Source organism: Protomyctophum bolini, assembly GCF_963924005.1.
Source record: "Protomyctophum bolini genome assembly, chromosome: 10".
NCBI lineage: Eukaryota > Metazoa > Chordata > Actinopteri > Myctophiformes > Myctophidae > Protomyctophum > Protomyctophum bolini.
Window position 1 is genome coordinate 27130163 of NC_137871.1, and position 26953 is coordinate 27157115.

At 44.0% G+C, this 26953-nt stretch overlaps 1 protein-coding gene across 3 annotated transcripts in view; it reads right to left on the reverse strand.

The window, feature by feature from the left end:
- The window catches only part of atp11c (ATPase phospholipid transporting 11C (ATP11C blood group)), a 90706-nt gene that overhangs the window by 9316 nt on the left and 54437 nt on the right, over window positions 1-26953 (reverse strand). For all 3 annotated transcript variants that reach the window (XM_080774580.1, XM_080774582.1, XM_080774581.1), the window contains exons 12-28: window positions 24368-24565; window positions 22441-22611; window positions 20618-20838; window positions 19687-19758; window positions 17988-18061; window positions 17129-17232; window positions 16577-16758; window positions 14517-14783; window positions 13614-13791; window positions 10180-10282; window positions 9930-10075; window positions 9568-9627; window positions 9138-9265; window positions 6380-6515; window positions 5031-5096; window positions 4710-4813; window positions 3697-3841 (exon numbers count right to left, since the gene is read on the reverse strand). In XM_080774580.1, the coding sequence (XP_080630706.1) occupies window positions 3697-3841; window positions 4710-4813; window positions 5031-5096; window positions 6380-6515; window positions 9138-9265; window positions 9568-9627; window positions 9930-10075; window positions 10180-10282; window positions 13614-13791; window positions 14517-14783; window positions 16577-16758; window positions 17129-17232; window positions 17988-18061; window positions 19687-19758; window positions 20618-20838; window positions 22441-22611; window positions 24368-24565 (2355 nt within the window). The remainder of the gene's footprint in view (window positions 1-3696; window positions 3842-4709; window positions 4814-5030; window positions 5097-6379; window positions 6516-9137; window positions 9266-9567; window positions 9628-9929; window positions 10076-10179; window positions 10283-13613; window positions 13792-14516; window positions 14784-16576; window positions 16759-17128; window positions 17233-17987; window positions 18062-19686; window positions 19759-20617; window positions 20839-22440; window positions 22612-24367; window positions 24566-26953) is intronic.

The following is a 26953-nucleotide window of genomic DNA, read 5'->3' on the forward strand; positions in this document are numbered from 1 at the left end:
TTAAACACCAGGCGAACAGTGAAACTCACATACAGCTTTTCATCAACAGTAGCGTCTTCCAGTGGCGTTGTTAAGGAGGTCAGAGATAAATAGAACATAAAGCTGGTTTGACTTTCTGACAAAAACAACATACTATTCACAAAGTGATGATAATAATAATAATAGGAATGTAGGCCAGTTTTCCACTACACCACACACACACACACACATGTGCAATTCTTTCCAACATCTACAGTATGTTGAAAATCAGACACACATACTAATACACACACATACGCACGCACGCGCGCACACACACACACACACACACACACACACACACACACACAGCCGTGAGCCGCTGAGGTTGTGGTGGGGGGTCCTGGGGATGCGGTATAGTTGGCCGAGGAGGTCTCATGCAGATCAAAGATGTTGTGCTTTGCGTGCTACATTCATCGGTGTGGACATGCAGAGGCAGTGGGCATTTGAGCAGCACAGGCAGCTTAAAGGGTGAAGGTGGCTGGGAGTGCAGGGCACAGACTTACTTGGGGGAGAGGGGGGCACAAAAGACTAAATCAGTGGTTCCCAAAGTGGGGTCCAGGGACCCCCAGGGGGTCCTTGAGGGAGTTCCAGGGGGTCTCCAGTTAAATGATAGTTTGGAACGAAATGGACCTTTATGGGGTCTGTAACTCAGTGTCTCAGAGTTAAATTAACAGTGATTATACAATATGAATTAGGGGTCCCAGAGATAGAAATGCCATTAAATGGGGGTCCGTAGATTAATGCATGTCAAACTGGGGGTCCTTGAAATTAAACGAAATGAGAATCTCTGCTAGAGCCGTAAAAATCTTCTCGGGGGTCCTGGACATGAAAGAGTTTGGGAACCACTGGACATTGTTATGGGTCACCTTAGTTTTTGTTTCCTACATTTGGTATTTATCAGTTTTTGTTTCCTACATTTGGTTTTTAAATATTATAATTATTTAAAAACATTAAAAAAAACAGCTAAAACTTGTTTTCATGAATTAATATACAAAATCCAACGATTTTGTTCTGTAATGTCATGAAGAAAAGAAAGGAAAAAAAATCGAAGAAATTCCATAAATTAGAACAAATATTTAAGGAAGTAGTGAAAATAGCCGATCTAAAAGCTCACAACGTGGTGCGAAGCGTCACGTTGTGAGCTTGTAGATCTGCTATTTTCACTAATTTACGCCATAATATCGCAGGAAAGAAAGATTGTACCGCTCTAATCAACCACTTTTTAAAGTTAAACAGAGGCCAGTAGGACAGGAAAGAGACAGGAGGGAGAATGTGCAAGGAAACAACACAGACATGGCGACACATGAAGGTTAAGGGGCAGGCAGAAAGAGAAGAGGAGAGAGACCTCAGTCACTCCAGGAGAAGCTGTGAGTGCTGGCTGTCTGGGACAGCATGAAGATAGTGGACGGGCCCGAGGACGGAAGGCGATGATGCTTCATCTATGGCCCCAGAACCAGGTCCGAGGAGGGGAGGAAGAGAGGCAATAAGAGGGTGAGACAGAGGGAGGAGGAAGAGGGTCTTAGTGAGGAAAAGGCAAGAATCCATAGTTAAAGAGCAGAGTTTGGAAGCGTATAGAAGGAAAATAGGTTAAAAGTTAAAAGTAATTTTTTGTTAAAATGCTGCATGAAAGGTTATACTCTCCGAGATCCAAAAAAAGTTCTGTTTAATTCGCATACAGGAAAAACCCCCCACTGATGAAAATATCAACCCCACTCAGTGAGTAAGAATGTGTAAATTTGGCCTATTTCTTGCACAAAATGTAATTAATAGTTCCCCCCCCCCCCTCAATCTAATGTCTCTAGCTACAAGGTCACGCTTCTATAATCGACATGACATGAGCCGTGGGGACGATGGGATCCGTTCAAAATGGAAAGCCCAGGCGGAACTCATTTGCCTCCTGTGGAATGACTGATATTCAGTCGGAGGAAGAAGAGTTTTGCGACAGGTCTTAAGGCCTGCTATCGACACAGATGAGTTGCATCTTAAATGATGAGTGTGCTTCCTTCCGGCAAAACAAATAGCTGATTCCAACAGACAAAAAAAAGGAACGCATTAAACACATTTCAACCTGTAGCGTAAAAGGCATCTATCACAGCAAAATGTTAAGCGATGAAATCGTCACGCTCATTTGGTCATGTGTATTAGGTGTGTGCGCCAGTGTTGACAAGTCCGCTTATTTAACTCACCGCGTTTTTTTTTTCTTTACTCATTTTGGGTGGGAACCACTTTTTTATTTATGTTATACTTTAGCTATTGAAAAATAGCAGATCTACAAGCTCATATTGCGGCACCGAGTGCCGCGCTACGAGCTTGTAGGTCTGCTATTTTTTAAAAATCGTGAAAATGTGGCACAAATCTTTGAATATATTCTTTAACTAATCTTTGCTTCTGTGGGGTCCCTGGAACAACATATTTTCAGATGGCGGTTGGCGGCCAATTACACTGCACAAAAAGCATGGAATACGGATGTGTATATTACTGTGTAATTACTCCCGAATTGTACCATCACACCTGTATATTACCGTATATTACTGTATAATGCCTGCTAAACTTAAGGTTTACGGGCAAATCTAGTCCCCATAATTACCCGTTAACTCTTTTCACGCAGTGTTACAGACAATTCTTGGGGTCCTTGACATGAGAAAGGTTGAGTACCACTGACATAGAAACTGGTTTTTCTGAAAGATGTCATGATTTAGAAGACATTATTACAATTTTGAAGTCAGGCTAAATGGGTTCAAACGCGGGGGTGTCTTTGGCAAATCAAACAAGACATTTGTTTGATGTACAGTATGTATAATATAGTTGGCCATAGGTTTGTGGAGGCGTGTGAATCACATTGACTGTCAGAATCGGTCTGGAGTCTCTACTTATTAAGCCTCTGGCTCAAGTATGCGTGTAATGTTATAATAAATAACCCAAACATCAATGAATTCATATCATTACATAGTAATTATAATGATATATATGCATATAATACTTTATTATATGCACTTTATTATTTATGGCCTTATATTTGGGGTTATGTTTTGAGATGATTGTTTTTTGGGGATTATTTCTCTGTGCAAGATTTGGCATGTTTTTTTTGGAGGTCGATTGGCCTATTTTCTCTCACGAGACTTAGTTGGCACCACTGAGGTGTGTGTGCGATGATTATTCATACAGTACGTGTGTTAGGGCATTGGCACCACTGAGGTGTGTGTGTGATGATTATTCATACAGTACGTGTGTTAGGGCATTCACTTCTAGTCATTTTTACTGGTTGACTAGTTTACTAGTCGACTAGTTGTTTAATTACCCATTATGTAAAAAAAACAAAAAAGACAAACCCCCTTTTTCTTTTCTTTTTTTCGTAAATAAATATTTGTATATTTAAAAGCTGTGTACATTGGTGACTATAACTATAACCTGATCTTGAGGCCTACAAAATCGGGGAAAAGAAAACAAAAAAAGTGGATTTACTAGTCGACTAGTTGCTTAATGTCCTAGCGTGTGTGTGTGTGTGTGTATCAATATGAGGATGATTATTTGTGTGTGTGTGTTTGTATCAATATGAGGATGATTATTTGTGTGTGTGTGTATCAATATGAGGATGATCATTTGTGTGTATGTGTGTGTGTGTGTGTGTGTGTGTGTGTGTGTGTGTGTGCGTGGGTGCGTGCGTGTCAGGCCTACCTGGCGTTGGGGCTTGCGCAGCACAGACAGCAGGATGTCGGGCAGCAGGCTGAGCATAATGAGCAGGATGATAACCAGCCACGCCGACACGGAGCTCAGCATGTTGGCGAACACAAAGTACAGACGCTGCTGCCTCAGGAAGGGCCTGCACAGGGGGGACGAGGGAGGGGCTTCATTTGGTCCACTGTTGTTTTTGGCAGCAAATTTCGATTTTTGTCCCTAGTCTCTTGAATAGTTTTCATTTAGTTTCAGTCACATTTTAGAAATTTATTTTTGTGGGCCATCGTAATGGCTGTTTTTACACACACTGACAATAGCCCATCTACAAGCTCACAACGCGAGATCGGCTATTTTCAGCATGCAACCAATTGTAAAATGACTTCTACTGGATCTCTTGTCCACTAGTCCCTTCCTAATTTTTTTTGTTTGTTGACAAAATCAACATTATATTAGTCATAGTTTTAGTCATCATGGCTTAGTTTTTATTTAGTTGTCAGTGAAAAAAGGTAGTCGATTTTTCGTAATAGTATTAGTCGACGACAACAACACTGATTTGGTCCACTAAAAGTAGGAAGAAAAATGTTTGTCGAAAACTACATAACTAAATAAAAACACAAAGTTATGTTGACTAAAAACTAAAGGCCGTTTCATACTCAACTGAGCTGTGAGTCACTGAGCCGCGGTGGTTAAGAGCTTCACTGCTCACCCCAAACACATCTCTCTGTTTTTTTACAAACCAACGTTTTGGTGGTCACCTTATCACCAAAACTGGAGACTAAAATAAAAATAAACTAGCCGATCAGCTATTTTCAGCATGCAACCTAGCATGCAACAAAGTGTAAAATCTCCCTTTACGACGACAAAAACAATTGTAAGATTTAGTCGACTAAAATCTTATGATATTTGGTCGACTAAAACGAGTAAAACTAAAACACCATGTGATTCCTCCCCATCAGACTGGTCATTTAATAATATGTGTGGTCACTCATTGGGGTGCATCATCAGGTCCTCACCATATGATTCCTCCCCAGAAGAAGCTGAAGAACACGTAGAAGGCCAGCGAGCCCCAGATGACAAAGTGGTTGAGCCACGTCCAGTGCCTGGTGTCCAGCGCCAGCTGCATTGGGACATTAATCACAACATGTCAAACATCCACCATGGAACCCACTCTCCAGTTAATTCATGCTTGTTTTGGCTCGCTGAAGGAAGATGAGCCGGTGGCGCGATTACAGTCTTTACTGAACCACAACATTCCACTAATGACACACACAGACAGGACTTAGGATGAGAGGATCTAGGTAAACAGCAGCGGCACGTCAGTCAAGACGGTTTACCTTCAGCGTGACGGTGAACACAAGGACTGTGAAGACGATTGTTCCATATGACCAGTTCCCAAACACCTAGAAATTGAACAAGACAAACGGTTGTTTAATTAACATGAGCTCGGTGTGCTTAGAAAGGCCCACGCTAATCTGAATATCGCTCCATCCATCGTGAGGAGGACATGAAAGAATCTAAAATAAAAAACAGTGGGAGAACAGTGGGAGCCGCCACATTACAGTATTATGCCTACATATGTATATGCATGGATTCCCAATCTGTTGTTTGTAAAATAGTACGCAAATATGGAAGATTGGAGATGTATTCTATTGCCACTTCAAAAGCGCTTGGCTTTGGCCTGGGCTACACCTACAGTATATGGATCTTTTTCAAAATGGATATTTTCGTCCTCCGCTAAAAATAATTATCTCTGCCCATATGACAAAGATATCTGTGTTCACACACAAATTGATTTGATTTTATATATACACTGCATTCATTTTTTAATGAAGGAATAAGTAGGCTACCGCATTTTAAAAGCCACCTAAATTGTGAGTGGAAGTGGAACATGTTTCTTGCATTGTCTGTCAGCATGTCACGCTATGTGTGTAAATCTCCAATTCACTGACACTCGACCTTCTCTCTCCATTATTAAAAAATATGAAAATCTTCACTTATTTATCCATTCCAAAAACCTCCGTTTGAGTGGCCGAAAACGCCGTTTGCGTGTGGCTGAAAGGCCCAAATGCACAAAAACAAATGTGCGTTTTGAAAAAGATCCATATACGTGTAGGTGTAGCCCAGGCCTTATCTTAAACCCAATAATAAATGTGAATAGGCTATTACAAGCTCACAATGTGTACATGGCCTATTTTCGGTGCATGCCTTGCTTCCATAGACATGCTGGCTTCTAAGAAATCCAAATGACTAAGAACTTTAACACATTCCGGGGCGGGAACTCCTTTTGGTGTTTCAAGCATTATGTTATACTTATAGCTATTGGAAAAAATTGCAGATCTACAAGCTCATAGCAGCTTGTAGATCTGCTAGTTTTTGAAAAATTGTGAAAATGTGTAAAAATGTGGAATATATATTCGTTCAGAGTGAACGTTTTTAACTCAAGTCTTTGCTTCTGGGGGGAGGGGGTCCCTGGAACAACATATTTTTAGATGGGGGTCCGTGGCCAAATTCAGATAATTCTGGGGGTCCTCGACATGAAAAAGGTTGAGAACGACCGACATAGAAACATGGGTTTTCAGAAAGCTGTCTTGGATTTAGAAGACATTTTGTAGAATTTAGGTCCTCAGGTCTAAATGGGTAAATCCATCATCTTTATGTCAGGGGGTGGTGGGGTTGAACCAACCTGGCCGTTGTCCTGCAGGGCTGGGTTGCTGAACAGGAATCGGACGCCGAAGAAGAAGAGCAGGCCCTGGAAGACTCCCAGCAGAGTCCAGTAGAAGAACGGGCCCCAGCGCAGCATGGCATTCTTGGCAATCTCCCTGAGACACACACAATAAAAAGGTTGGCACATTGATCAGAGTTGTTTTCGTCGACTAAAACTATGACAATTTTTATTTCGTCGCCTACCTTATTCCACTGAGGAAAACTAAATGGAAACTAAGTGAAAACTAAGCTATGATGACTAAAAACAAAGACTAAATATGCTGACAATTTTGTCAATGAATACAAACTAGACATTTTACAGCAAGTGTAAAATCAGTCATGACTAAAACTAAAATCAAAATGTGCTGCCAAAGACACAGCAAATCACCGTGACAGACAATGTCTCAAATTATGTTGTTCAATTTGTCTATTCATTCGTTATTATTTATTAGAATTCCCATTAGCTGTGCCCCCTAAAGCATGGCTACTCTTTGCAGGGTCCATATTGAAAAACTATACATACATTTAAAAACTTTTCATGTCAAAAACAACAAAGAAAAACTAAAGTGAACACTTTATACTGTAGTGTCCATAAATCACAATTTTAAGAAAAGGACATAAATTAAACAATCAAGTCCTCCGGAAGGTGGAATATAAGCACAGTCTCCAAGATGGGGTGTCCCTGTGCCACCTGGACAACTGATATACAGTAGATAGGCCTACATTCGAAGTTATATGTAATTTCCAGTAAGCACCTGTGTGGCAGTTGCTCAGGCGGTAGCCTGGCATTTTCTGATCTGGTCGGTAGCCTGGCATTTTCTGATCCGGTCGGTAGCCTGGCATTTTCTGATCCGGTCGGTAGCCTGGCATTTTCTGATCCGGTCGGTAGCCTGGCATTTTCTGATCCGGTCGGGGCGTAAATAACTTTACGCCATCAGGCGGCCCCTAGTTTAAGATCTGTTTAAGTTTGGTATCGTTTCGTTTCTTTTATTTTTTCTTTTATAATTTTTATCCCACGATTTTGTAACCCATTTTTTCACCCAGTGTCAATTATCGAATGTAATCCTGGGCGTTACACTTCCTCTGGCTGGCCAGGGGGAGGTAGTTTAGAGACCAGGGTTACTGCATGTTTTTGTGAGGGTACCTACCCTAGGAGACACGGGGAGAACATGCAAACTCCACACAGAAAGGCCCTTTCCCCAAACCTGCCTCGGGTATGGGCACTGATGACACAGAGGAGGGAACACGCCTCCAGCACCCACAGCGTCCCCAGCGGGAATCAAACCTAGGACCTTCTAGCTGTGAAGCGACAGCACTACAGACAACTGACCGGTATAATCGTTTAGTTTGGTATAATAATGGTTTGGTATAATTTCATATGGCCATCTTTTATTATAACAAAAACAATGCGACGCCAACCGGAACATGATTCTGATACTGACGGCCTGGCCTGATTGGCTGCTTCCTCTGGCCAATGGCACAGCAAGCAACGGCATGCTAAAAAATATAGATGCCTCATTGGTCGCTGCAAATTCATTGGAGCGACGTGTCTCCAATGAAGGCAGGAAGTCAAGCGGAAGTGCAGTGCTTTTTACAAATCTTACAAAACAGTCATGACACACACATTACAATACAAAACAAGACAACAACGTTATTAATACAACATCAGAGAAAGGGGGGGGGGGGGGGATTACTAATAGAAAACATTAAAGAGTGAACACAAAGCAACAGTTCTCCGCAGCTGTCTTATTTAGAAGTGCTGAAGGCATTTTCTGAAGGCACGCTGCGTGACGTCACTCATGCGACTCCTCCATGTCTCTCGCTGTCACTCAAGTGACTACTGGCCAACCACATAGCGTCTTTTCCGGGACTTATGTTACGCTCATTGAAGGCAAATGCTTCGCAAGGAATCTCGGGAGAAATTGTGCCTTCAATTCTGACACGCGCCCCAGAGCCGGAAGAGGCTTCTACGTTTATATGTCTATGTATGCCAATGGTAAGAACTCTATGCATCCATGCACACACGCACCTCTGGCCAATGGGATGGGACAGCAAGCAACACTGCGCAAAAAGCATGGAATACGGATGTTAAATACGGATGTTAAACTTTCCAACAAACTCCGGTAAACTCCCGAATTGTACCATCACACCTGTATATTACCGTATATTACTGTGTATGCCGCTAAACTTGAGGTTTACGGGCAAATCTAGTGCCTATAATTGCCCGTTAACTATTGTCATGCAGTGCAACAGCATGCCAACAGCATCCATGCACACACGCACAGAATCACTCACAACATCTTTTATACGGTCGGGTGCTGCTGCTGTGCACAGTGGAGATGATGCACAACTCCAGGTGCGACCTACAAAACTGACTGAAGCTGATCATTCACGGCTGTAACTATACATCTCCAGAAGAGTCCTGCAGTCCCGCAGTGAGAGACAATCTCGTCTCTCTCTCTAGTCCACTTCTCTACAATGCATTACAATCACTATGTGATCATTCCATGTTTTTTTCCACACAGGCCAGTTTGGAACAAATACCAGGCTTTGCTATGGTGTGGAAAAGCCTGGTTCTTTTCTTTTTTGTTTTTTTTAAACGTACATTTTATCTTCCGAGCGTCCCTGGCACAAAACATTTTCAAAATGAGGGTCCTCTGCAAAAAAATGTAAAAGGTTTGAGAACGGAGGCGTCATTCAGTATGGCAAAACGGGACAACGGTCATTCCCAAGTGTACCTGTAGAGGGTAGCGTTGCTCAGCAGCACCTCCATGCTGATGTGCTGCTCCAGCAGACTGTAGGCCAGGATGGGCATGGAGGTGAAGCAGATGTTGTACATCGTCAGATAGGCCGCGTCATACAGGGGCTGGGGGGGGGGGGGGGGGGGGGGGGGGGGAGGTAAGGAAGGAGGCAGGAGGGCTGGGGATTAATATATTGGAGAGGACAAGACTTGGGCAAGCATGAACTCGGTCACACAAACTCATATTTATCTTTTCGCGAGCGTGTGCTCGCGCACACACACACACACACACACACACACACCCACCCACACACACATACTGCAGCCATTCCAGGGTCAGAGAGAGGGCAGGTCAACCAGAGGGGAAACGTGTGCAGGAGGGAACACAGTCTTCCGTGGAGAGAGAGCACCTTGACGACATTACTCACTTGCTGCGAATAGCCACAGAAGAACTGGTACAAGAACTGAGGTAAGATGAAGCAAAGGTTCTGCAAAAGGAGAAAGACAAGATGCTTGGATTTACAAATGCGTCACTTGGCCTCACTCAGGCATGTTTTGTGACAGTTTTTGGTGAAGATGAAACGCCATAGTTGAATCGATTCATGTACTGTATATAGCAGTGGTTCCCAAACGTTTAAGCTCAAGAGAAATGAGGCCTTTGTTTGGCCGGGTTGCAAAACTGGTAAAAATAGCAGACTACCCGCCGCTTTGTGACACGTTTCACTGCACTACTTCTTAAACGTAAAAAAATAAACATATATTAATGGAAATGACAGACAGAGCATCCTACCTTGTAAAAGAAGTACTGCACAAGATGGGCGATGCGGACGTAGTACAGGTGCCCGTGTGCCAGTAAGAGCTTCTTGAGGTGTTTCAATTTGGGGATAGCATAGTCGCTGTTCCGCACTGCCTGACGCCCCTCTTTGCCCTTTATACCTGGAATAATAATAAAAAATAAAAAATAAAACTTTCTTCAATTAGGGACAGCACGTTTGGAAAAATCCCTTGAAGTGAGTTCTGGCACGCTGCAGGATTCTTACCGATGCCAACATGCGCCTCCAAGATCATGCTGACATCGTTTGCTCCGTCCCCCACGGAGAGCGTAATGGGTCCGCCTTTGGAGTTCTTCACCATCTTCACAATCTAAGGACGGAGCCATATGAAGATTATACAACCACTTAATGTAACCACTTTACATTACCCATTTAGACCTGATGTCGATTCTACAAATGTCTTCTAAATCACAACAGTTTTCTGAAAAACCCATGTTTCTATGTCAGTGGTTCTCAAACATTGTCATGTCAAGGACCCCCGTCACCCCCAATTATATGTAATTGGCCGCCGACCCCCATCTGAAAATATGTTGTTCCAGGGAATTTTTGGTTCCAGTTCCAAACCAACTGTACCAATTAATTTGATTAAAAATGATTGAAAAAAAAAAAAAAAAAAATGGAAGCAGTTCAACCCCGGTGCAGTGTTGTTTTTGACAGCAAGTCTGACCCACCAGCTCAGGCTGTTCCACCAGAATTTTGATTTGGTTTTAGCCATAGTCTCTAAATAGTCTACTAAATATCGTAAGATTTTTGTCGACTAAATCTGCAGTTGATTCAGTCGACTAAAATGTATTTTGGGGGGCCTCGATGCCGCCGTAATGGCTGATTTTACACTTGCTGAAAACAATGTGGTGGTACTCTATGGTCCGGTCAGGTTGTGGTACTCTATGGTCCAGTCAGGTTGTGGTACTCTATGGTCCAGTCAGGTTGTGGTACTCTATGGTCCAGTCAGGTTATGTGGTGGTACTCTATGGTCCAGTCAGGTTGTGGTACTCTATGGTCCGGTCAGGTTGTGGTACTCTATGGTCCAGTCAGGTTGTGGTACTCTATGGTCCAGTCAGGTTGTGGTGGTACTCTATGGTCCAGTCAGGTTGTGGTACTCTATGGTCCGGTCAGGTTGTGGTACTCTATGGTCCGGTCAGGTTGTGGTACTCTATGGTCCGGTCAGGTTGTGGTACTCTATGGTCCGGTCAGGTTGTGGTACTCTATGGTCCAGTCAGGTTGTGGTACTCTATGGTCCGGTCAGGTTGTGGTACTCTATGGTCCAGTCAGGTTGTGGTACTCTATGGTCCAGTCAGGTTGTGGTGGTACTCTATGGTCCAGTCAGGTTGTGGTACTCTATGGTCCAGTCAGGTTGTGGTGGTACTCTATGGTCCAGTCAGGTTGTGGTACTCTATGGTCCAGTCAGGTTGTGGTACTCTATGGTCCAGTCAGGTTATGTGGTGGTACTCTATGGTCCAGTCAGGTTGTGGTACTCTATGGTCCGGTCAGGTTGTGGTACTCTATGGTCCAGTCAGGTTGTGGTGGTACTCTATGGTCCGGTCAGGTTGTGGTACTCTATGGTCCAGTCAGGTTGTGGTACTCTATGGTCCAGTCAGGTTGTGGTACTCTATGGTCCAGTCAGGTTGTGGTACTCTATGGTCCGGTCAGGTTGTGGTACTCTATGGTCCAGTCAGGTTGTGGTACTCTATGGTCCGGTCAGGTGGTGGTACTCTATGGTCCGGTCAGGCTGTGGTACTCTATGGTCCGGTCAGGTTGTGGTACTCTATGGTCCGGTCAGGCTGTGGTACTCTATGGTCCGGTCAGGTTGTGGTACTCTATGGTCCGGTCAGGTTGTGGTACTCTATGGTCCAGTCAGGTTGTGGTACTCTATGGTCCAGTCAGGTTGTACTCTATGGTCCAGTCAGGTTGTGGTACTCTATGGTCCGGTCAGGTTGTGGTACTCTATGGTCCGGTCAGGTTGTGGTACTCTATGGTCCGGTCAGGTTGTGGTACTCTATGGTCCAGTCAGGTTGTGGTACTCTATGGTCCGGTCAGGTTGTGGTACTCTATGGTCCAGTCAGGTTGTGGTACTCTATGGTCCAGTCAGGTTGTGGTGGTACTCTATGGTCTGGTCAGGTTGTGGTACTCTATGGTCCGGTCAGGTTGTGGTACTCTATGGTCCGGTCAGGTTGTGGTACTCTATGGTCCAGTCAGGTTGTGGTACTCTATGGTCCAGTCAGGTTGTACTCTATGGTCCAGTCAGGTTGTGGTACTCTATGGTCCGGTCAGGTTGTGGTACTCTATGGTCCGGTCAGGTTGTGGTACTCTATGGTCCGGTCAGGTTGTGGTACTCTATGGTCCGGTCAGGTTGTGGTACTCTATGGTCCAGTCAGGTTGTGGTACTCTATGGTCCGGTCAGGTTGTGGTACTCTATGGTCCAGTCAGGTTGTGGTACTCTATGGTCCGGTCAGGTTGTGGTACTCTATGGTCCGGTCAGGTTGTGGTACTCTATGGTCCAGTCAGGTTGTGGTGGTACTCTATGGTCCAGTCAGGTTGTACTCTATGGTCCAGTCAGGTTGTGGTACTCTATGGTCCAGTCAGGTTGTGGTACTCTATGGTCCAGTCAGGTTGTGGTACTCTATGGTCCAGTCAGGTTGTGGTACTCTATGGTCCAGTCAGGTTGTGGTACTCTATGGTCCGGTCAGGTTGTGGTACTCTATGGTCCAGTCAGGTTGTGGTACTCTATGGTCCGGTCAGGTTGTGGTACTCTATGGTCCAGTCAGGTTGTGGTACTCTATGGTCCGGTCAGGTTGTGGTACTCTATGGTCCGGTCAGGTTGTGGTACTCTATGGTCCGGTCAGGTTGTGGTACTCTATGGTCCAGTCAGGTTGTGGTACTCTATGGTCCGGTCAGGTTGTGGTACTCTATGGTCCGGTCAGGTTGTGGTACTCTATGGTCCGGTCAGGTTGTGGTACTCTATGGTCCGGTCAGGTTGTGGTACTCTATGGTCCAGTCAGGTTGTGGTACTCTATGGTCCAGTCAGGTTGTGGTACTCTATGGTCCGGTCAGGTTGTGGTACTCTATGGTCCGGTCAGGTTGTGGTACTCTATGGTCCAGTCAGGTTGTGGTACTCTATGGTCCAGTCAGGTTGTGGTACTCTATGGTCCGGTCAGGTTGTGGTACTCTATGGTCCAGTCAGGTTGTGGTACTCTATGGTCCGGTCAGGTTGTGGTACTCTATGGTCCAGTCAGGTTGTGGTACTCTATGGTCCGGTCAGGTTGTGGTACTCTATGGTCCAGTCAGGTTGTGGTACTCTATGGTCCGGTCAGGTTGTGGTACTCTATGGTCCGGTCAGGTTGTGGTACTCTATGGTCCAGTCAGGTTGTGGTACTCTATGGTCCGGTCAGGTTGTGGTACTCTATGGTCCAGTCAGGTTGTGGTACTCTATGGTCCGGTCAGGTTGTGGTACTCTATGGTCCGGTCAGGTTGTGGTACTCTATGGTCCAGTCAGGTTGTGGTACTCTATGGTCCGGTCAGGTTGTGGTACTCTATGGTCCAGTCAGGTTGTGGTACTCTATGGTCCGGTCAGGTTGTGGTACTCTATGGTCCAGTCAGGTTGTGGTACTCTATGGTCCGGTCAGGTTGTGCTGTGGTCTGACCTGTGCCTTCTGCAGCGGCGCCATGCGACAGCAGAGCACGGCGGTGCAGTTCTGACAGATCTGCAGGAACAGGCTCTTGTAGTAGCTGGAGTTGGCCTCGGACGACGAGTTGAGCACCATGGAGAGCGTGGCTCCGTCTATGATGAAGCCGTAGTCCTGGTTGGCTTTGCACCAGCTCCTGTCGCAAAAAAACCCCACAAAACACACACATACCTCTAATGAATGCTACTGCAAAATACACCCCATACAGTACAACATGACATCTGAATTCTGCCATCCACATTTTGGATTTCATTCGTGCCTTTGTACCGCGACGCTGCCGCCATGTAAAAGCTTCTGACGAAAGGTAAAGGGTGTGTGCTTGTTCCAATGCTGCTAGAGTGTATGTAGCGAGTGTGTGTGTGTGTGTGTGTGTGTGTGTGTGTGTGGCACTGTCTGGCACTGGGAACTGGGGTTTATGCTAACAGCTAGCGGTAGAGATAGTTAAATCGTCAATCGCAATTTATTTGTAAGACAATTCACCCTTTGTCAAGTCCCGCCCGTGGTTGTGCCCCTCTTCGCACCCATTGGTTGCCGTTTCGTGGTTGGACAAAAAACCTCTGTCTCCATCCACTACCATTGAAATAACATGTTTTTCAGTTGCTTCGTATTGATATTCTGTGCATTAAATTCTTATTTTAAACTTGGTGTCAGTAAAAAGGAACATCACAGGTGCAGCATGGTGACTGGGCATATCATTTTTGTTTTTAGTATTTTCCAAATTCAACGTTTTAGCAAATTCAACATAAACAAGGCGGAACGAGGGCGGAACAAGGCAGACAGAGCCTGCTGGTTAGGCAGTCGGGGACCAATCAGAAGAAGGCCGACAAAGGGTGAATTGATCTGTAATGGTGACAGACTGACCTGGTGGCGCCTCCTTTGGCGGGGGGCACGTCCTGCACGGCCTTCTTGTAGTAGTCGAGCAGCAGTTCGTGCAGGCGCTCCTCGCGCTTCCTGCTGCCATCCTCCAGCGTGCGCACCGTCAGCTCCAGCAGCTCCGTGCTCCGCTGAAACAGGCGGCAGGCGTAGCACGTGGACTTGGCCGTCTCCATCTTGTCGCCCGTCAGCACCCACACCTTCATACCGGCGCCCTGCAGCGCCTCCATGGTCTCCGCCGCCTCCTCCTGGAGCCTGGCGGACGGACAGACAGACGGAGGGAGGGACGCTACTTTCAATATTTTCAACCCATTTACAGTAGGACCGACACCAGATGTCTTCTAAATCATGACAGTTTGCTGAAAAACCTATGTTTCTATATCAGTGGTTTTCTAAATATTTCATGTCAAGGACCCCAACATTTTTATATATTTGGCCACCGACCCGCATTTGAAAATATGTCTTTCCAGGGTACCTCCAGAAGCAAACATTTGACTTAGAAACGTTTGCTCTGAAAGAATATTCAAAGATTTGAGCCACATTTTCATGATTTTTCAAAAATAGCAGATCTACAAGCTCGATTTAGAAGGTGTTTTTAGAGCCCTCAGGTCTAAATGGGTTAATCGTGCCAGATATTTGCCTTTTTCTTTACCCAGTTACCCAGTTTAAAAAAAAGGAAAAATTCGTTAACAGTTTTACTGCCGGGAATGGTTTACTCCAGGTTACCGTCGTATATACAACATACCTGCCTTTTGTTTTATGTGTTTAATCCGCCGTATTGTAATAAATAAGAAGAAACTCTGTCTTCGCCGCGGAGATAGAGACTAGATGGTTTCGTTTTGATGACGAAACCGGAAATTGTCACATGCTGTGGGTTGCTAGGGCTTCTGGGAAATTGAGGCCAATGCAAATGAATGGGGTACAACGCCTCATGGAGACGGGTCTTGTGTGCGTCTTCCGGGTGGATGGAATAACGATAGGATAATAACAAACCGGGGAAGCTTTTTTCGCTGGATTTTCACTGATTAAAAGGCCAAATAATTCAGCGTATGCTCTAAAGGTAATACAACAATCTCGGCAGTGAAGGGGGGTTGATTAAAATGTGGGTTACGCGTTTAAACCAGTCAAACTGAACTGGTGTCCCTTGACAAAAAACAGCCAAAACATCAGAGAACAGGGAAGGCTGAATCTTTTGTTGTAGACACATCTGTAGTTTAGACCACCAATCACAGCTTTCAAGGGTCCATGAGCTGGTATCTAAACACAGGTTGATATGATAACTTGTAAATATGTTTGTGGTAGAAAACCACCAGAGGGCAGTTCTGTTGTTGGAAAATGAAAGACAAAGTATCAAAATGTCAAATGGGTCCTCCTCTCCAGTCAGTGTAGCTTGGCGTAGGGCTTATGAATCATGTCGTGGAGCCGTAAAAGAGACTTACTGTCTGCCCGGTGAAGCGGTACAGAAACATCCATCTGCTGCTCCACATTCCATGTTATTACAATACTTCAAATGACCACGGATGGGACTTATGGGCTGGGCCTTTAAAAAGGGGAATTCTATTCGTTTTCAACCTTCAACAATGTCATTACAGTACCTTGTGAGTTGTTATTGTGGACAGGAGAAAAATGTTACACTCCATTGCTCTAAATGGGAAAATCGATCACGTGATCAGTGACTTACGGCCGATGTTCTCTCTAAGCCGCCCTCTAGGCAGTCTCATAGACTTGAAGGGGAAATATAAAATTAAGACTTGTTTGAGCCAATTCAGTTATAAGTGCTGTCTTGCGAAACACCAGAGTAAACTACTAAAGGTGTGCTCAGAGATCAAATATCTATTCGATCTGATCTCAGCGCTTACGTGAAAAGTCGATGCAAAGATACGACTCGGCGCAACGTTATATCGAGTGGCGCAAAGTGCAAACCAAAGCATTTTGTAACTTCAGAATCTTTGCTTCAATGAAAGAGTGAGTTGGAGACAGTGAGAAGCAAAAGTGAACAAGAGAGTGAGCGAGAGAGAGGAGAGGCGTTATCATGGACGTTGGCACACCTGTCCTCCACGGCCGTAGCTCCTATGAGACTCATGCCCGTCTCCACCTGGTTGTAAACAGCCATGAGCATGGCCTCTCGGTCCTGCAGAGCCAGCCTGGCTTCCCTCAGCCCTGCGTCTGCTTGGGAGTACTCCTCTGCACTGAGAGACTTGTAGGCCACGCACAACGTCCGGTAGCCCTCCTGAAGCATGGAAGAAATAAAAAACAAACAAACAAATAAGAGCCTCTTCAGGGTCACCATCTAAATTATATGTTTTGGGGCTTGTGGCTCACAGCATGCTGCACTAATATGATTGTGACACTCTTTTTAACTAGTTTAGCTGGGGACCCCCTGATAACCCTCCAAGGACCCCTGGGTTCCCGGAACAGACTTTGAATGAATGAATGAATGAATGAATGAATGAATGAATGAATGAACAAATGTCTTTATTGCAGACTCATGGTCGACAGAAAAAAACATAGATCAGTGGTTCTCAAATACAACTTGTTGTATGTTATTCTAACTAACTTAAACTAACATTAACTAGCATGGCGTGAGCCGCGTGACCCACCGTAGCGTTGCGCTCCACGTGCGTACGTATCCTCTCCACCTCCTCCTGTCTGACACGGGGGAAGATGGAGGAGTCTGCGCCCTTGCAGAAAAGCAGCGTTTCACCTGGCGCAACACACACACACACACACACACAGCTTAGTCAGGGCTGAGAGTCCCCAACAGGCCCTAAGTCAATGGCAATAAACTTGAAAGCATTTTGAAAAAAAGGTTGCCCTCAGAAATAATCCAATCACTTGATTTAATTGTTAATTTCGTTTCTGGCCATCCGGCATTAATCAGTGTGTGCAAATGATGACACAGCTGAAACCCCATTCCCAATTACCAGTTATGAGCACACGTTTCCAGTTTCACTTGATTCTTCTGTAACGTGATTCTATTTGTTGGTGTAATTAATGATTGGTAATCGGGAATGAGGGACGACTGAAAGCCCACTCTATAAGTAATGGTTACACGTTATTACATATCCATCGATCATGTACATTTGTGACTCTTTTTGATACAGAGTCATGGCGGCAAGACTAACTATTCAGGAGAGGAGAAAAACTGATTTAAAATAAAAAAATATATATATCCAAAATGAGTTAATAGCACAGGCAGACTCTTCACATACTAGAGCATGTCTGAAATAAACAATGCTTAAACATGTAGCTAGGTGTAATGTTAAGAGACCACAGAAGTGAACCTTTCAAGCCTGTTTTCTCAACTTGCTGTTTTCTGCAAGACATTTACTCAATCAGTCATATCTCCAAAACTGGTGGGTCAAACTAAACAACCAATATGTCAATTTGAAAAAAAGAAAAAAAAAATCAATGACGTAGTCTCGGTCAGAAACTGTCACATTTTGATCTCCGGCTCACCTGATTTACTTCTGACTATGACACTCATTCGCCGTCGCACAGGGTCAAAGTTCAACACGTGGAGCAGCTCGTACCTTTTTAGAGGGAATCCAAGAAGCCAACGTCACATTATAAAACATTCAGCGAAAGTACAGTTAGTTAGGGAAAATTAGCTTAAGTTGTGGCAAATCTGGGGGAAAAATGCTTTCTAGCTTTCTTCACAGATGTGTTCATAAAGGTGTCTACTATCACAGAAACAATTGTTCCAAGCCAAATCCCTTGGGAAACTTTGTGGGAGCCAATCAAAGTTGGGGTACACGGAGGGCCTAGGATAAATGCAGGACATTATGAGCTTCTGAGGTGTGTAAATAGGTTTCTTTTGGGGTACTGAATCTGTTCCAGCCCTTACCTTTCAGTAAAAATGACTTGCTTTTGTATGTCCCAAACATGCGTAATAACTAATATGTCACCTTTGCCACCAAGCTTCCATCCATTCTCCAGTATGTACTGGAGTATGAATGGAAGCAGCCAATCTCTGGTCTGGATATAAGCTCGGAGAGAGTGCTGTGCTGCTGCTCCTGTTGTTGGGGGCAGTTTTTCAGTTTTGATACTCCCGGTAGGTGAGGATGTCAAAAGGAGCCGCAGCACAGCACTCTCTCCGAGTTTATATCCAGACCAGAGATTGGCTGCTGCTGCAAAGTCCATCACTGGATGTACAGTACATCCAGTGTACCACCACCAAGCTTCCATCCATAATCTCCATCCATAATGTACTGGAGTATGGATGGAAGCTTGGTGACAAAGGCTAGGAGTCTGTACAGTCAATGAACAGACCCCATCACACCAGACTATGAGGGGGAGTGTACACACTGCATTTTAATGCACGGTGCATTTCTGCTTGTGGTAATAATAACTGCCATGGAAGAACAACAAGCTAGATGACAAGAGCAGTGAGGGAGATGCCAGGGAGTTGGAAGAGTAGAGATGTTTATTCATATTTGTAATTATTGTTTACAAAAGCTTAAATTACTTAATATTATGTGTTGATCTTTTATATTGTGATTTTTTTGTGTGACAATAGTCTTTCTGATTCTGAAAAGAATAAATCAGTTAAATCCATTAAAGATTGTCCATCTACTTCTGTTTCAACAGTTAGTTTAAATTAAGATGCATTTGTGATAGTATATTAATAAAATGCTTTTTATATTTTAATACACCAACACACAAACACACACACCAACACACAAATGGAAAAGAAAACAAGAAAACACCATAGACATCCATTGAGATATGCATAAAATGGATTATTAGTTATTATTACACTAGTATGTCTGGGACATACAAAAGCAGGCATGGCCACTTTTATGGCCAGAAGTCATTTTTACTGAAAAGGAATGGTTGGAACAGATTCAGCACCCAAAAAAAACCCTATTTACACACCTCACAAGCTGATATTGGCCAATTTTAAAATGTCCTGCTGCCCTCCGTGTACCCAAACTTTGATTGGCTCCCATAAAGTTTCCCAAGGGAGTTGGCTTTGAACATTTTTTTTTCTGTGATAGTATAGACACCTTTATGAACACATCTGTGAAGAAAGCTAGTGGTAAGCATTTTTTTTCCAGATTTTCCATAACTTAAGCTAATTTTAAAACATTAACATAGGAAAATGGAGGGGTGAATGGGGGGTCTGGGGGAACACTCTTTAACTGTGCTGACTTACATTTCCACATCATTGTTCCTGTTCAGGACTTTCATGTTCTTGCTCTCCATGCCCAGGAACGTGAAGCCATACCTGCAGATGGAGACAAAGTCTCAGGAATGAATGAGCATCATCTTTAAACTCCTTTTGGTTCGGTTTGAATAAAAAAAAGTTGAGAGACAGATGATGAGACAGATGAAGCAGTGGGACCCTCCCACTATATATTGTAAAATAATGTGTTTAAACTTTCATAGATAGATTTCATAGATTCGGTGTTTACCGTTTAGGTTGGATTTTCAGACATTTAACACCCCAAACGCCCGGGGTAATTTAATCCATTAAACAAGAGCACCCAGCGATTTATAGCAGCGGAGCACATTTAGTGCCGGACTGGATGTTATCCCGGATGTAGATGAAGCAGCTTGATGTAGCCAAAACACTCCCGAGGCGATCGACAACAACGGGAGGTATGATTAATTCTAACGAGACTAGCAACGGGACCGCGGTGGGCCGTCTAACACATGATCTTTGCTTAGAATTGGACGGAATGATTTAGAATCTATATCATTCCGTCCAATTCTAAGCAAATTTTAGATCAAGAGTTATTCACGTTTTCAGATTTTCGATCTCGTCGCCTAAAATGGGGGGGGACATTTTCGATGACGTCCCACCGGCAAATAACATCGAATGTTGTGCAACAGACGCTCCCAGCCGGTGGAGCGATGCGATCGGTTTTTATATCAATAATCTCCGTCCTTTTAATCAATCTCCGTCCTGAGCGCTTGGCGTTACTAATCGATAGGGCGGAGAACTCCGTCCTATGCGCTCAGGGTGGACTGTTAACCATTTAAACCGTCAATAAACTTGACCTTCGGCTCTGTACTTTGTCTTGCGGCTAAACCAGAACGCTTTCCCGTCTTTGGCTTCCCATTGTGTATATATATAAGCTCACCTCATGGCTCCCTTGACTAGGGCCACCTCGTCGGGCGAGGAGGCGATGAAGCCCCTCTGCTCGTCCAGCGGTGGGAGGTCTCCGTCCTCCTCCCCATGGGGCAGGCCGTCCAGGTGGTCCAGCAGTGGAGCGTCCCTCTGCGTGGCCTGCAGGTCCGTGGGCTCCTTCACCTGCACCGTGTGGCACAGGCACAGCGCCCGCAGAAACAGCTCTTCTTTCTCCTGCTCGCAACAACAAGAAAACATGTTACTTAGCCCATTTAGGCCCGGCGTCGAAATAAATAAAAATTCTTCTAAATCCATGATCCATAAATTCATGTTTCTATGTCAGTGGTTCTCAAACATTTTCATGTCAAGGACCCCCAAATATATGTAATTGGCCGCCGACCCCCATCTGAAAATATGTTGTTCCAGGGACCTTCCAAAAGCAAAGATTTGAGTTAAAAACGTTCACTCCGAAAGAATATACAGTATATTCCAAATTTGTGCCACATTTTTCAAAAATAGCGTGGCACTCGGTGCTGCGCTATGAGCTTGTAGATCTGCTATTAAGTATAAATATAAAGTATAAAGTATAACATAATTCTTAAAACATCAAAAGGGGTTCCCGCCAAAAATGGACTACTGTAGGTATGCAGGGATGGGGACGTTATGAGTCATAATTCGCCTGCAATTTTTTACAAATTGCAGGATTTAACAAAATTATTATTATAACTAAAGCTAGCAAAATAAACTAGAAAAAACAGTACAGTAGTACAGTAGTGCATCCCGTGGATGCAGAGGAGTAAAAGTATCAAATACTGCAATGTAGAAAAATACTCGTAAAAGTTCAGTGATCAAAATGTACTTGAGAAAAAATAAAATCTGATTTTTGTTGGATAGCCATCTCATTTTCAAGGTGAACCCATGAAACATGAACAGGATACATCAAAACATACATAGATGTAGATAATATACTGAACAAAAGTACAAAAGGATTGGCATCGAAATGTACTTAAAAGTACCAAAAGTAAGAATGCATACCGCACAACGACATATTCAATAGAGAAGAAACCTTTCTGAAAACGGAAATACAATATTTAATAATTGATGAGGTGACTAAAATCAAACGTTCAATAATTCATTTCAATAATAGCTTGTTCTGGGGAAACGGCAAACGATAATATGGCTCTTTGACTGACCTTAAAAAGTATTTTTAAAATAGCACGGAAGCAGAAAAGTGGATTACTGCCGTGCGACCACGCCCCACGCACAAACACACGCACGCGCGCACACACACACACACACACACACACACACACACACACACACACACACACGCGCGCACGCACGATGCACAGTAGCTGCAGTAGAGTTAAGATAAAGTCATGGTTTTACAACCGAGGTTTGTCTTTATCATTAACTTCTTATCGACGGAAGCTGTTGAAGCTCATAAAGTAATATCAGGTGCCTTGGCCGCTAGCCCCCCCCCCCCCCCCCCCCCTCCCACGTTTATTTAGTCACATGCATATGTTAACATGTCAAGGAAGAGTGGATGTCTGGAGGATATGCTGTTATGGGCCTGCGCCAGTGTGTGTGTGTGTGCGTGTGTATGTATGTATGTGTGTGTGTGTGTGTGTGCGTGTGTGTGTGCGTGCGTGCGTGCGTGCGTGCGTGCGTGTGTGTGTGTGTATGTGCGTGCGTGCGTGCGTGCGTGCGTGCGTGCGTGCGTGCGTGCGTGCGTGTGTGTGTGTGTGTGTGTGTTTGTGTGTGTGTGTGTGTGTATGTGTGTGTGTGTGTGTGCGTGCGTGCGTGCGTGCGTGCAGCAGATGGAGGGACACCCACCCTGCCAGCTTTTTGCTGCAGCTTGTTCACAGGCCCATCTGTGACACAGAAGCCGTCCAGCTCCGATCCCGCGTCGCGGTACTTGTACTGGAAGCCGTCGATGCAGCACTCGATGAACTCCATGTTGTTCTGGGTGAGCGTGCCCGTCTTGTCCGTGAACACGTACTCCACCTGCATGCACAGTGTTTTCATTTTTATTTTAGCTTTAGTCATAATCTCTTGAATAGTTTTCATTTAGTTTTAGTCACATTTTAGTCACCTGGTCACACTAGTTTTAGTCGGCTAAATATCCTACGATTTTAGTCGACTAAATCTACAGTTGATTAGTAGACTAAAATGTATTTTGGCGGGCCTTGATTCCGTCGTAATGACTGTTTTTACACTCGCTGAAAATAGCCGATCTACAAGCTCACAACACGTCGCAGCGCGACGCGTTGTGAGCTTGTAGATTGGCAATTTTCTGCATGCAACAACCAGGTGTAAAATTACATACTGGATCTCTTGTCCACTAGTTCCTTCCTAACATTTTAGTGTAGTTTGTACTTGTTGACAATTATTGTCAGTATATTTAGTCTTAGTTTTAGTCGTCATAGCTTAGTTTTCATTCCGTTTCCATTAGTGGAAAAAGGTAGTCAACGGACATTATTCCTCCGATTTTTCGTCGACGAAAACAACACTTATAGTTATTATGACCGGCACTTTATATCCTAGCACTTTTTCTGAATGTAGCCTTTGATTCTATACCTGCACTAGATGCGCCCCCGAGACCTCTGTTTATGCTATGGTGTCTGTTGTCCTGTATTGTTTGTATTGTTTGCTGTAAACCTAATTGCCCTCCTGGGACATTAATAAAGACCTTGAACCTTGACAACTGTTGTCGTAATAACGGTGTCAGACCAGTGAATGCCAGAGGTGACGCCGGCTGCACTTAGCTGGAAAGTTAGATGGCGTGTGTATCCATATCAGTGTATTACTATGACACCATAATACTACCGGTACATGAAGGAAAATGTTGAACCACATTTAACGTTTAATGTTTGTGCAAGCAGAATACACCTAAAATTGGTTTTGTTCGCGTGGATCTTTTTTCTGAAAAGGACTTTGCAATGACTGAATAAGTGATAATAAACTACATACTGACTGTAAGTAAAGAGCATTAACGTACATTTGGCAGCTACACACACAGATAAGAGTGTGAGATTGAGGTACTGTATATGCCGCGGTGCACACGCACACACACTCACATACGCACGCGCATGCACCATGAATGGGCTCCAACAATAAGATTGGAGCAATTACTCCCCTGACAGAATTACAGCGCATAAATCAGTGTAACGAAGCGTCACCTTTAATTTAAGTAATCAGCTGGCAAACCATGCGAGGCTGATCTATATACGACTGCTCTATTTCAGTTGGGAGTGCAGTAAAAAAACAAACACAGGAGGAGTCGGGACAGCACAGCCATCGGGTTCAATTAAGACACTCTGGTAATTCACCCAGAGCTCAAGGCAGGCTCAAGTATACAAGCATCCGACGAGACATTTGTCAAGTCTCTAAGGATCCCTCAAACCGTGTCAATATTACACACGATTTGATCATTTTACCTTTCACAGGAATTTGACCGGTGATTAACTAACTTACAAATACAATGGAGGAAAATCATACTGCAATTAACATAAAATATGATTTTTTTCCTACTTCTATGGATCCCAAATGACTGGCCTATCCTGTTTGTGATTTTCATGGACAGGATCTCGAGGCGAAGTCGTGGCGGAGAGGGTTATTCGGCTCGGTGAGGGTTGCATCACTGCTTTTTTGCAGATGATGTGGTCCTGATGGCACCATCGGTCCAAGACCTTCAGCTTGCAAGATAATATTCAAGAGACCATGACTAAAACTAAAATCTGCTGCCAGTCCGTATGCTAACCTGCCCCAGCTCCTCGTTGAGGTCCGAGGTGTTGACCAGCGCGCCCTCCTGGATCTCGGGGTCAAAGAAGTCCCGGTCCCAGGCGATGAAGAAGGAGCCCAGGAACTTCTGCATCTCCACCGTCACGTACATGGACACGGGGATGATGAAGTTGAACAGCACCATGAAGGACAGGAAGTCTGTGAACATCTTCAGATACTGTTGGAGGAGGAAACAAGGCAAGGAGACATCAGAATGTTGTTGCTTAGCAGGAATTAAAGATATTTTCGTGAACGGAAATGACTGCCAGCTTCCTTGTTTGAATTAGGATTTTACGTAACTGGCAATAAATAATAATAATGGAAACAAAAAAACAACTCTACAAAACAGGGACGTTTTGAATTATTTTGCAGATACTTTTTCCACATTTTCACACCATATTTCATACAAGTGAACCTGTACCAGAACCCAATTTTGTCTTGTTTTGTGAAATACAAATATATGTAAGCCCTAAATACGAATATAGCTTGCTTGTAGATCGGCCATTAAAAAATTATCTGAACATTTTTGAAAATGTCGCATTGCAATGCAATGTTGGCCTATGATGCTTAAAATAGTGTCGGCAGGACAGAATTGGATAAAAGACACTCTAAACACATACCACCACATCCACCCTACATTATGTTAGCTAATATAATATATTGTATTATATATATATATATATATAAAAATGCCTTCGAACTTTGCACTTGCAATAGAACTGGAATAGAACTATTACACTTAAAGATAAATAAAATCACACCCGTGTGAAGTGAGGGGCGCTCTTGTCATCATACATACATCATCACATTCCAGGCCAATCGCAATTTTGCGGTTTCACTTTTTTATCTCACTCACTCGCCAATATGTACTTTGCTCAGCCAATCAAATCATCGCTATGGGGTGATCAGCCAATCAAATCATCGCTATGATGATTCACACAAACACACAAAGCTGGGCATAGGAGAGTCTAGCGCCTCTCAATAAATAGAGCTGTATTAACAAGCCCGGATTTATACTTTGTTGCGTGCCGGTGTCTCGCCCCCGGAAAATAGCCGTTCTACAAGCTCAGCACGCAATGTGCAACAGACCTCAAAGCTCATTAATGTTGTATGGTACCAGTATATACAGTAGTATGGGAATGTACTGTATGGTACCAATATATACAGTAGTATGGGAATGTACTGTATGGTGGTGAATAACAGAGGGTTAGAGAGGCAGGGGCTGAAATCCCCTTAAGAGGGCACTTTTGGACAAACATTGCGAAAATAGCAGATCTACAAACTCACAACATATAAAGCTTGTAGATCAGCTATTTTCGGGGCGCAACCCGGCACTCTTTAGCTAGTGCAGGTGTAACGACATGGGAGTTCTAAACAAATGTGTTCAACGCAAAATGCTGTGTCCAAGTTCAGGAGACTTCAAGAATAAAATGCAATTCTCCTGAATGCATGCAGCCTTCCGATATGGCATGGAAAAGGAGTGGCATTTGCATTTCTTTCACCGTGTAGTAAATGCTGCATTCGTGGTCTGGAAAGGGCAGTTGCTTTACAGACGGGGAAAAAGGGCAGGGGCTGAAGCCCCCCTTTGATGTCTATGTGTGCACGTGCCTGGTGAGTGATGTTAAATGTCAAGGAAGGAAAATATATATTACAATAATAGTTCACCGACCATTATCATGATGAGCAGTCTGAAATTGCAAATCGCGAGCAGGTCAATTGTGTACTATGCATTTACTTTTGTGTACCTTACTTGCTCACTGAAAAACACTGTCGCAAGAAATGGAGGGAGGGACGTGCGGGATGGATATGCGAGGGAGAGGAAGGACGCAGGTAGTAACTACAACCAGTGGCAGCGGCACTGCCAGCCACTGGAGACCTTGGTACTTTGCAGCCATTATTTTTTGGAGCCTTTTATTTCACCAAGGCCAACAACACACTAATATGCCACAGCAAGGGGAGGGAGGGGGGGGGGGGGGGGGGAGAGAGAGAGAGAGAGAGAGAGAGAGAGAGAGAGAGAGAAGCTGGAGGTCAGAATGTTAAAAGAAAGAGGGATGGAGATGGATGCTGAAGATGTTCAGTATGTGCACGCAATGGAGAGTGAGGGTGTGCAAGACAGAGAGAGAGAGAAATAGTGTGTGTGTGTGTGTGTGTGTGTGTGTGTGTGTGTGTGTGTGTGGTACCCTAACACGTTTCCTCCTCATTGTCTGCACCATGACCACACTCCAGTTTAATGGCTGCTATGCATATAAGGGAATGTACATTACTAGGTACGACAGAATTGTTGACCTATTAGCTAAGGACATAAGTTCATATGTTTCATCATCTGCCAAAATGTATAAGCACTCATAATGAAAACGATGCCTTTTCAGATGTCACAGTTAATACAATTCAATTCAATTCAAAGGGCTTTATTGGCATGAGAAAACATACGTTTACATTGCCAAAGCAGAAAGAACAATACAACAAAACAAAAATGATGATTTGAAGGTCAGAATCTTCAATAGATCAACTTCTATGTACCAAGATCACTGCACAAGATGCAGGTATAGTGCAGGAATATACACAA